This window comes from Protomyctophum bolini, assembly GCF_963924005.1.
Source record: "Protomyctophum bolini genome assembly, chromosome: 12".
Classification (NCBI taxonomy): domain Eukaryota; kingdom Metazoa; phylum Chordata; class Actinopteri; order Myctophiformes; family Myctophidae; genus Protomyctophum; species Protomyctophum bolini.
This window is the reverse complement of record NC_137873.1, coordinates 14789745-14801999: the sequence shown is the minus strand read 5'-3', so window position 1 is coordinate 14801999 and position 12255 is coordinate 14789745. Positions and strand designations below refer to the sequence as shown.

At 39.8% G+C, this 12255-nt stretch overlaps 1 protein-coding gene across 3 annotated transcripts in view; it reads left to right on the top strand.

Annotated features, from left to right (window-relative positions):
• Positions 1–810: 810 nt before the first annotated feature.
• Positions 811–12255, top strand: part of LOC308324961 (E3 ubiquitin-protein ligase RNF31) — an 18910-nt gene continuing 7465 nt past the window's right edge. For 2 of the 3 annotated variants that reach the window (XR_013964979.1, XM_080777312.1), the window contains exons 1-11: positions 811–950; positions 1649–1739; positions 3221–3286; positions 3803–3969; positions 4354–4517; positions 8462–8553; positions 9419–9529; positions 9650–9736; positions 10425–10504; positions 10984–11175; positions 11933–12112. Coding sequence is in view for 2 of the 3 variants with exons in the window: in XM_080777312.1 (XP_080633438.1) it covers positions 903–950; positions 1649–1739; positions 3221–3286; positions 3803–3969; positions 4354–4517; positions 8462–8553; positions 9419–9529; positions 9650–9736; positions 10425–10504; positions 10984–11175; positions 11933–12112 (1278 nt within the window). In the remaining variant the exon portion in view is untranslated. Of the gene's footprint in view, positions 951–1067; positions 1157–1648; positions 1740–3220; positions 3287–3802; positions 3970–4353; positions 4518–8461; positions 8554–9418; positions 9530–9649; positions 9737–10424; positions 10505–10983; positions 11176–11932; positions 12113–12255 lie in introns of those variants that run through there. The other variant, XM_080777313.1, reaches the window with a different exon arrangement.

Genomic DNA, 12255 nt, shown 5'->3' with positions numbered 1-12255 from the left:
TTTTATCCTCGAACAGCAGTTTTTTTTATTGACCTATAGCCGTTTGAACTACCCATTCTACAACTGTGATTTTCCACTTTTTTAATCAATCAATCAATCAATCAATCAATCAATCAATCAATCAATCAATCGACCAGTCGATCAATCAATCAATCAATCAATCAATCGACCAATCTATCAATCTCTGATGAATTGGAAAGGGTGGACCCTGTTGTAAACAAGTGTAATGCTTTATCAGTGTGTCGTCCACAGCTAACAGTTTTTTTGTATTGAGTTGTACTGTAATTCTGCAAACTGTTAATAAATACTTAATCAATCAACCAATCAATCAATCAATCAAAATACATCTTTGATTTGTGCAATAAATGACAATGGTTTCCAGCTTTGCACATTAATGTACACTGACACACAATTTACAGTTGACACACTTTACAGTGTGACAGTGGAATATGTAAATACTAGATAATAACTGTTCACGTTAACCTTTTAGCTCCAGCTCTGGTTTATATACTGTACTATACTTTATATTCTGTTCTTTAACTATATAGAAGTGTCTATTTGTACGTCTCTAAATGTTTTGATGACTTGAACATGGTGGACCCTGTTGTAAACAATTAAGTGTAATGCTTAATTGGGTCGTCCACTCACAGTTAACAGTCTTGAGTTTGTGCTTGAAATGTACTGTAATTCTGCAAACTGTTAATAAATATTTCAATCAATCAATCAAACATACATTTATTTTGAAAGCAAAACGACCCGGATGTTGTTCACACACCTATGCTGCTATAGTTAGCCTCGGCTATGTAGTTTGTAAAACTTTAACATGTAATTGTTAATTAACACGGTAAACATCTAATATTTGAACATGACGTCACGGCATTTCAAGGATTAAAAAAGACAAAATGATGTCACAAATTGCTCCTGAACGAGAACACACGACTCTGTGTGAGGTGAGAAACGTCAGGATATTGAAATAAATCAACACATGATATTAATATTCAAATGACATGATAATATTTAAACGTCCTGCGTCATATCATAATGATCGACTATAAATAAAGTGCTGTTGCAGTTGCGACAGTTGTGCTGGTAGTAGGCGGTACAATCTTGTACGGCAGGCAGTACAGGCAGTGGTGGACAAAATACTAAACTACCGGTACTTGTTAATCTTTTACTCCTGTTCAAAGTAAAGCAAATAATGCAGTACTTTAACTCTCAAGTTTACATTTTAAGGAGCAACATTCACTTTATAGTGGAGCCCTAGAATGGCTGTGATAGTATTACATACATGTCATGTATTCCAAATTTCCAGATAATACATGAAATGCATAAAAAGCACTGTCTGTCTCAATAAGCAACAAGCATTAAGTTATGAGTTATTTTATTAAGTATAATTGTACCTGACATCCATTATGTAGCCTAGACTTGTAGCCTCTATGACCAGACTTGAGATCATGAGATATGAGACCAGACATCCTAAAACATTGGTTAATTACAAACCTGTCCTGTTTCTCCCTAAACATTTAATTTGTATTCATTTATTTTCCCTTTATCTATCCAGTTAAAAATTGTGCAACAATCTGCCATCTCTCTCTCTCTCTCTCTCTCTCTCTCTCTCTCTCTCTCTCTCTCTCTCTCTCTCTCTCAGTGTGGTTATATTTTTCCAGATGAGACTCTATCAGACATGAACCGTGTCCGAACCATCTATAGGGACCTGCGTATGTACACACAATTTTACTGTAAGTTTGTCAATTGAAATTGAAATGAACTAAATGCCAATAAAATGCATCACCTAAAGGTCTTTAGAATAGAATAGACTTTATTTGCCATTTGCCAAGTGCATAGGAAATTTTGGAGCGCAGCTCCCAGGGTCAGCATTAAAAAAAGGGAGGGACAGGTGAGAAAAAGAAACATAGAACATACAATCCAGGCCAAGGACCCCTTAGCCTAGAGAGATGAAGCAGGGACCCAAGGACCCCTTAGCCTAGAGAGATGAAGCAGGGACCCAAGGATACCCTTAGCCTAGAGAGATGAAGCAGGGACCCAAGGACCCCTTACCCTAGAGAGATGAAGCAGGGACCCAAGGACCCCTTACCCTAGACTAGAGAGATGAAGCAGGGACCCAAGGATACCCTTAGCCTAGAGAGATGAAGCAGGGACCCAAGGACCCCTTACCCTAGAGAGATGAAGCAGGGACCCACTACTATTTTGGATTCATATACATTGTGAACTTAACATTTGGCTCGGTACTTGGTCTGCTCTTTTTATCCTGTACACCAAATGTCTTCGACGACATTTTTAGCCAATTTTTTATTTAACCTTTATTTAACCAGTAAAATCACATTGAGACTGCGTCTCTTTTACAAGTGGGAACTGGCCAAGAGGCAGAAATAAAAATTACACTTCAATACCACATCATCAAAGTTACATTTTGAACCAGCAAATACAACATCCATAATACACCTTAAAATATCTAAGCATAAATACAGCAAGTCACCTGTCCTACTTTTTTCTTTTTAGTAGCAGGGCAAAATACCCCATACACAAATATACAATGTCCCCCTGAGAATATGGATGTGAGGATTCAAAATAAAAATAAAGTCCCACACAAATATTTGGTGCCCCCCTTGCAGTATCTCCGAGGACCCCCTAGTTGAAGACCCCTGTACTGAACTATATCGAAGATTTACCTTCATCGAGGTATCATCATGTATGGTATGGACCCGCCAACTGGAGAGTGTAGTGGTTGAGGGTTGAAACACTAAAAAGGTTGGAGACCACCTGATGACCTCTCTTCCAGGCCAAGGCTTCATCCATTAATGGATTACATTCGCATCTTCGATGTATTTACAAACTGAACTCCCTGGGAAACCAGTGACCTCCAGGAAAGTCTGGATGGGCAACAGGGAGTAGCAACCAGCACTGGTTTGCTGCACCTGGCCGGCAGGTTTCTCACTTCCCTGTTGGCCAGGTGTGGCCCTCTCTCCTGGTGCTGGTTACGCCCCGGTGGTGGCTGTGCCCGGGGTGCCCCTCTGTGGACTTGTCTATAGCTGGAAGCCTGGCTGTGACTTGGCCAATCACTGCTGACCCGCCAACTGAAGAGTGTAGTGGTTGAGGGTTGAAACACTCTTAAGAAGGTTGGAGACCAGCTCTCTTCCCGGCCAAGGCTTCCCATTAGCCCCTCAGGAAACTACTAAAGTATTATCTATTCTGGTTCCAGGTTTTCCTAACAAGGCGAAGAAGAAGCTGGTCTATTTGGCTGGAACTATTCCAGTCAGTTATGATGGTGAGAACCTTCAAACCTTCAGAGTTTTTACAGAACCAAAATGTGCCATCAAACCTAAAAGCTAATTGGCATTATAGGAGTAAGACTTAGTTATAATGCTGGTTATAATAATATTATATATTATTATTGTTTTATAATATTATAATAATGTTATTGATTATTATTATTGTTTATTGTTATCCTACTAAGCTGTACTTTTACTTTTATTTTATTTCTTGGACTGACTGTTTTATAATGTTGTTGGGTTATGCTGCATTTTACCAGAGTTACATTTTGTACCACACTAACAAATATATAAACATTTGAATTACAGAAAACAAACCCAAAAGTAGCAGATTGTAAGATCAAAAGGTTTGAGCTTGCGGACCTGCTACTTTTGACACTTTTGTGTGACACTGTAGTATGATCAAGCAGGGCATTGATTTTCGAAAAAACACAATAAGTTATAATATGGAGATAAGAGGTTTCAGGACAGTGACGATATAGTATTAACAATGTTATTTTGTCATATTTTAGGAGATGATTATAATATTCCAGTCTGCCTGTGGATCCACGAGACTCATCCAGTGAATCGACCCAGATGTTACGTTTGTCCCTCGGTTACCATGGTGATCAACCCCAGCTGTCCTTGTGCGGACAGTAGTGGACAGGTCAAGCTGCCAGGCCTGTCCAACTGGACCAGAGTGAGTGTGTGTGTGTGTGTGTGTGTGTGTGTGTGTGTGTGTGTGTGTTTGTGTGGAACCCCTTCTGGACGGGAACCCCTCTTGGGGTTCTGTACAGTATGTACAGTATTCAAAAATTTAAAAACTTTGATGCTGCTATATAAATATTTTAAGTTTTTCAGAAAGCTTAGGTCAGGATTTAGAAGACTTTTTAGAATCGGCCTCAGTCCAAAATTGGTTAACTAATGTTGCTGGGGACCCCCTGGATCCCTCTCAAGGATGCCTGGGGGTCCACGGACCCCACGATGCTAGTATTCAAGTGGTTTGCTATGTGGATTAGTGTGTAGTCGAACAGACTACAAGTGTAACTGTGTGTGCGTGTGTGTGTGCGTGCGTGCGTTTCAGGGTGCGTCCAGTCTCACTCTGCTGCTCACTGAGATGAGGCTGGCGTTCCAGAAAGACACGCCTCTTTATGCCAAGCCCCTCACCTCGCATCAAAGCCCACCTTCCCCTGCCCACGGAGCGCGTGCAGAACAGTCTGACCAGCAAGGCGTTTGCACTGAGGCTAGGTGAGCAGAAACGTTAGTCACTTAAAAATATTTTACTGTATTATTTTTCCATAAATCCATATGCTGTGTTTTTTGAGCACCATGTTTTCATAACAGAAGACATATAACATGTATACAGAGAGAGAAAATCAGGAGCATAAAAAAAGCAAAACGTACACTTTACAAATTACATTTAGATTAAAAAGAAATCCCTTCATTCTTCTTTTCTCCTTTTCCTATTTTGCGACACAAAATTGAGGCAAAACAGTAATACTGTCTATATTCCCATATCCCCAATATCCTCTTCCCAGGCCAACTTAGTTTTGATTGGCCTGATCTGGAGGATTACTGTATATTATGTTTTATCAGACCCTTTTCGTGAGGATTAAGTCTCAAGATGTAAAATAATGGAGAGTATTGGGGAAAGATTGACATTGTCTATTAGCAAAGCTGCGTGTTTGTAGGTATCTGAAAAAGGTTGACCTTGGGATGTTAATATTGTTGCATAAAAATAAATATTATACCATGCTCTAATGTAAACATTACATCTGTATATATTCTACTAAACTACAATAGGGCTGTGAAAATTAGTGCATTCATTTGGGATGATTGATTTATGGGATTAATGTATTATAATATTATTATTATCATTATTTTATTTAGATTTTTGCCCTGTAGGAATACATGACAAATATTGCTCGCCCGGATCCCTCTCCAGAACACGGGCAAATTGTGTTCGTACAGACCAGTGGTTCTCAAAGTGAGTGCTGTGGCACCCTAGGGTGCCTTGACCAAAGTCCAGGGGTGCCTCAGAATACTTTGATAATATTTGGAATGTACTGTATCTATCAATGTCACTTAATTTCATTTTAACTACTCAAACCCTCTATATTTGATAAAACGGACCACCAACTGATGTGTGTTAACTCACAATGTTGCATGCAAACACAGACAGAACACACACATACATTACTAAGAGTGGTAAACTTAAAATTAATCATAATAACCAACAGTGCCACTAACAAAAAGCGCACTCCCGTCCGTCTGTCCATTACAGAGAGTCATGTTAGTGTCCTTTTTAAGCTGGTTAGTTTGAACCCCCCCAAAAAATAAGAGCAGGGTCCAACGGGTTCGATCCTTTCTGTTTTTAAACTTCGGCCCCCATCATTTTGGCTCCCATTACAGATATTTTTAACTGGTCTCTTCTCTTCTGACAGCTGGAATTCCACACGCTTGAAAATAGGTGGTAGCACCCAGCAGTTTTTAAGGGAGGAGAAGGTGGGAGATGGTTTAACGTTTGCATTGCATCGTATACACTTAGCGTGTGCTTACTAAATTGTTTTAGCCTGATTCTTGATTTATTTGAGCCCCCTTTCCACTCTCCCTCAATAGCCCTTGCCTTTTGCCAGGCCACAATTTTGTTGTTCTATATATATATATATATATATATATATATATATATATATATATATATACCAGGCACGGAATTTGATAAATTAGTGACTGGAATATATACAATTATACATCTCACATACAGATAATCTAGGTTGTATTGTCAAGAGGAAGGTGTGAGAGATGAGACTGAACAATACAAATTAAATTACGGATGTTATCAAAGCAAACCTGGGCTTCCATAACACATCAACAGTGCCACAGACTGATCACCTCCATGCCACGCCCCATTGATGAAATAACTTCTTCAAAAGGAGCCCAGACCAAGTATTAACTGCATACATTAATATACATTTCAGATGGTCGACATTTCTCGTTTAAAAAATATATTTTCTATGTGGTCTCGTAAAATATTCTACGGTAATTAATTGAGATAGGATTTTTAGATTTTCATGAGCTGTACGCCATAATCATCAAGATTAAAACAAAAAAAGGTTTTAAATACTTTAGTTTATGCACAATTAATTGAGAATATATGAAAGTTTCACTTTTTGAATTTTATTACAGAAGAAAATCAACTTCTACAAAATATTCTAATTCAGTGAGATGGAGCTGTATATGTATATATATATATATATATATATATATATATATATATATATATATATATATATATATATATTGTGTGTGTGTGTGTGTGGCATTGTTTGCTTATAGATCGGGTGGGTTCTAACTTCTGAGCACTCCCAATTCCCAAAGTCCCCGCCCCCTTTCTTCTGGGCAGAGAGGGAAGCAGGAGTTTGTCTACACTCACTGTGCTCCGCACAGAATATGTAAAAAAAAAAGACGAAATAAATGGATGGCCAATTATACTCCAATGTGGAGCGAGTGGAGGTTGAGGAAGGGCTGGTTCCCAAAAAGAACTGTTACTGTACGTCAGTGGTATGTAACTATTTCGGATTCTCTGTAAGGAACAAGGACCAAATGAACATTAGGGACACTTCATACTTGCAAAAACACACGCTGTGTGTGTGTGTGTGTGTGTGTGTGTGTGTGTGTGTGTGTGTGTGTGTGTGTGTGTGTGTGTGTGTACGCGTGCTGACTGCGCTGTACAGTGTACACCGTCCGTCTGTGTTCTCCCTTGCTCTATAATGTAGCCTACATTAATCTGCTCCGCCAAAATTCAAGAAACTTTCATAATGACAATTTAAAGTGAATCCTACTTTGAGTGACATGTGTCCATTGATGGTAGCATACTCCTTGTAAACTACACCACGTTCAAAAACGTATCCAGCAAACCAAATCCTGAGCAAAACGTTATAGTATTCCATGGAAGCAGATGGGATCAAAACTTGCAAGCATAACATTTTAAATCCCTTTAGAGAGGGGTTAAAAACCACAACATAAACCGGAGTCTCACTTCTCTAAGGAATGACATGAGGTTTTGCCTTGAAGTGCAGTAAATGAAGGCAGAGTGTTGACAAAGCTTTTCTTTTTTTGCCTTGAAAATCATGAAAGGCAGTCGTTTTACATGGCTCTGCTGTGCTCACTAAAGGACCCCTATAAATTAATATGTATTTGACTGCGGACCCCGATCTGAAAAATGTTGTGTGAGCTTGTAGATCGGCTATTTTCAAATAGCCAATGTGTATGATTAAAGTGGTTAAATAGATATTTATGATATTCATACATTTAGCTGGGGACCCTCTGGAACTGCTGGACCCCACTATGAGAACCAAACCAATACCATAGGGTGCAGGTTAATCACTTTTAAAATATATATATATTATACATCTATTTTGCGGCATAAATACACATAAAACCCAGCATATTCCATCGCATAATCAATATTAAATAATAATAATAATAATATTTTTGCTTGAATGTAACCATACAAAATGTGAGGGGCGCTCTGATTGCTATGATTATGTGATGTAATGATGTAAAACATGTCAAAAGAAACATTCAATTCTCTTTATTGTTAATGGGATTTAATGTTTGTGTTAGGGACAAAACAAACATTAATTTCTCTTCATTGTCAATGGCATTTCTAAAACAAACATTGAACTAAAAACAAACATTAAACCCGTATATAGATAGCGCCCCTCAAAAACACGTGATAATATCGTTTATCGTGATACGACTTGAAAAAATATCGTGATAATACTTTTGTCCATATCGCCCACCCCTAAGTTCAACACAGCACTATACAAGGCACTGAGCATCTATCCCACTATTTCCCAAACGGTGGGTCGGACCCATTTCTGGTTCGCGGATCCATTGATGTCCTACAAGTTGTCTGTTTAGTTATTATTATTACAAAGATTTTCGAAAATTCCCCCCTTTTACATGAATTCAAAACAAATTCAAACAATCAAAGAAATTCAATAGATTATGGAGAAGAAAAGAAAACGTTGGGAACCACTATTCTATACTTTCTTTTTGTTTTCGGTAGATTTCCTTTCATTTTCAGCTGGGAAAAATATACTTGAAAACACAGCCTGAAGGTCAGCTATTTTCTGTGTGCGCCATCTGACACAATGTAGACTGTAACCTTTTTAATGACTCCTCAGTCCTCACCTGCCTTCATCATCATCATCATTATTATCACCATCTTCCTCCTCTTTGAAGACCAGACGCTCGTCCCAGCCAAATTTGGAGAGAGGTGAGCTACTGACCAGTTCAACCACAGTCTAATACTGTTGTACTCTGAGATGACCAGTTCAACCCAGGGGGGCAGTCAGACAGATATTTTGTGAAGCCACTACGAAAATCGGGATTTCCTGAAAATTCATATAATGGCCTGTTGTGGCGCTGTCATTGGGCTCAAAAAAACCCATAGCTCCATAGAGATCCATGTATTTGGGACCAACTTCACCTAGACTGTATTACCTTAATAAACATGGTCATGAATACTTTCTGCTTCCATAATATTCTTTTTTGAAAATTATGGTCCCATTTATTAAAAAAATGACCATAAAGTCGTGTATGTTCTGAGGGTCGTGGCCACCGTTACAGTCTATGAACGGGATCCCCCACCCACTCGAGTCAAAATAAAAACCAACGAAGAAGAAGGGGGGAAGTCCCGCTTCGTTGTCTGGGCCAGCCAATGGCTCAGCTGGGCCCAAACGGATCTAGAAAGATGACAGGCTTCATTTTACGTCCATATCAGACCCGGAGAACGCTTTGTCCATATTTTTTTACAGTCTAATACTGTTGTACTGGGAGAGCTGAGCAGTACAGCCACAGTCTAATGCTGTTGTACTTGAAAATGACCAGTACAACTACAGTCTAATGCTGTTGTACTTGAAAATGACCAGTACAACTACAGTCTAATGCTGTTGTACTTGAAAATGACCAGTACAACTACAGTCTAATGCTGTTGTACTTGAAAATGACCAGTACAACTACAGTCTAATGCTGTTGTACTTGAAAATGACCAGTACAACTACAGTCTAATGCTGTTGTACTGGGAGCTGACCAGTACAACCACAGACTAATGCTGTAAACTCTACTGACCCCGCCCCTAGGTCCGAGCAGCCAATGGGAACAGGGCAGAGTAAGGCGATCTTACGCCGAGGAACTGCGAGGAATCGACTTCAGTTGTACTTCCTCCACCAACCCCTTCCTGTCCTGCTCAGGTAAAATATTTATATATATTCAAATGCACAATATAAATATCTTATATGTATGTACATACATATATGGATACATTCATTATCTGATACATCTTTATGTAAGGAGGTTGGTGTTGTTCTTAGTGTCGTCAGCAGGTGGCGACACCCTGAGCACAGTGAGCAGTCTATTCAGCAACCTGCAGCTTGACAACCCAGTCAGCACAACACAGGGTGAGTTCTAAACATATAACTACCACTATTATATATTACTATTATTACTATCAGTACTACTACGCCCTACCAACAGTCATTAAGACATGTGAAACCCTTGACTCCTTCAAAACCGCTCTCAAAGGGCACCTACGGACGGCTGCAATTCGAAACTGGCCCCCGTAAAACCTGAATCCCACACCCACCTGTTTTCCCCTCACTGTATATGTTTTTTCCCCCCCTTTTTACCTCCTCTATGATGATTTCCTGTTTTTGGCTATATAGAAGAGTATATTTGTACGTCTCTAATTGTTATGATGAATTGAACATGGTGGGCCCTATTGTAATACTTTATGGTGTCGTCCACAGTTAACAGTTTTGTATTGAGTTGTGCTTGAAATTTACTGTAATTCTCCAATCTATTAATGCATTCATCAATCAATCAATCAATCAATACTGTACTACACTGTATAGGCTCTATAGCAGCCATATTGGAAATATCTTTACTTTCTTCAAGTCTTGAAGAAATGATACAAATTAAAACTCTGTAGTATCATTGGTAAGTAAGGTAATATGGCTGCTGTGCATAGAGCCAATTGTACTGTTGTCTCTAGGTGGATATTGAGACAGAGTAGATCTGTCTATACTGTAGACAGTAGACAGAGTAAATAGATCATGCTGCTGACCAGTCCTGTGGTGTTGATTTTAGATCCCGGGTGCCACCAATCGGAAGCCACAAAGAACACAAAGCCGCACCCCCCACAGCCTATTGGACGGGACAGATGTCAGGTAATGGTGACAGGGATGTCGTCATGGTGACGAGTGAAGGATGTGTCTAATATATTTAGTTTAGTGACCATGGAGCTAAACAATCGCTCAGGAGCTGTGTGCACATTCACTTCTCCCATTGGCCTTAATAGACTCTTAACCCATTTAGGCCTACGGCCGATTCTAAAAACGCCTTCTAAAGCCTGACCTAAGTTTTCTGAAAAACTTCAAATATGTATATAGCAGCATCAATTTTTTGTAATTTTTGAATACTGTACATACTGTACAGAACCCAAATATGGGTTCCCGGCCTGAGGGGGTAAGACACCAAAAGGGGTTCCCGCCCATAATCATTTCTGGTCTCCTAACAAGGCGACCAACTAGTTACTACATCACACAGATACACTAATTAATGCGGAGATGGCCAGTCTTGCTTTTCTATTGTTTGTCTTGGGCTCGGCCTGGCGGTGATTGTTTCACCTGTGACCTCTGACCCTTAGGCGTGGCTGCCCCCTGATGGCCTGCCTCCGGACAAGGCGGCCATGTTTATTCACCTGCTCAACCTGAAGAGGCGGAGCTTCAGCCCGGCCGACGTTCTGGAGGCGGTCCAGTCCAGCAAAGACCTCCAATCGGCTGTCAAGTTTCTGTCACATGACTGCCCCATCTGTCAAGAACAGGTGTCCTTCAGCAAGGTAGGATCAAAGATGGTTAATGTATGAAGATAAACAATGCCAATTGTAGCCACTAGCCATCTATATGAAGGGATACATGTGTTTGTTTACAAGGCTCTCATGTTGGATACTGCATAAAATCCAAGCAGTGCAGGCAGGTGCTCTGAGGCTTTGATTAGACAGTGTTCTGTTATAGACCTGATCGGTCATTATACAGAAATAACACACCACTGAATTCAGCGATTGACCAATCAGGATCAAGCATTCAACCAAGCTGTGTAATAAGTATTATTATTACATGAGGGCGGCTGTGGCTCATGAGGTAGAGCAGGTTGTCCAATGAAAAAGCACTATAAAAATGCAATTCATTATTATGATGCTGTGCATCATATTGATTGATGGATAGACTTGGATACATGTCCCTCTCTGTCTCTGTCTCACTCTTTCTGTGTCTATCTGTCCGTCTCCCCCCCCCCTCTCTCTCTCCCTCCCTCTGTCTTTCTCACTTTTTACTTCCTTTGTTTTGTGAATCCTAATGTCATTGTTTAATTGTATTCCCTTTGCTTGATGTTCTGTGTGAAGCACATTGAATTGCCTTGTTGTTGAAATGTGCTATACAAATAAAATTGCCTTGGCTTGCCTTCTCTGTCTCTCTCTGTATGTATGTCTGTCTCTCTCCCTGGCTCTCTCTGTCTCTTGTGTTTTTCTCTGTCTGTCTCTCTGTCTCCTGTGTCTTTCTCTGTCTCTGTCTCTGTCTGTGTCTCTGTTCTCCCTCTAGATGGTGAAGATGACTCACTGCAGTTGTTCAGTGTGTGAGGAGTGTTTTAAGGTTTATTTCTCTACAGCCGTTAAGGAGAAAACCATCACCCAGATGAACTGTCCTCTATGTAGCCAGCCTGACCTTACCCACAATGCACTGGAGGACAAGATGGAGTACTACAACCTTCTGGATACACAGGTACTCGAAAAATCGATTTTAATTTCAAGAATCAAAGTATATCGAAATGAAAACAGCAACATTGACTTTGTATCACATCGTTTTGCAATGCAAATAATCGGTTTCGAATCGTCTTTAATCAGGACCCACTTGGAAAAACGCCA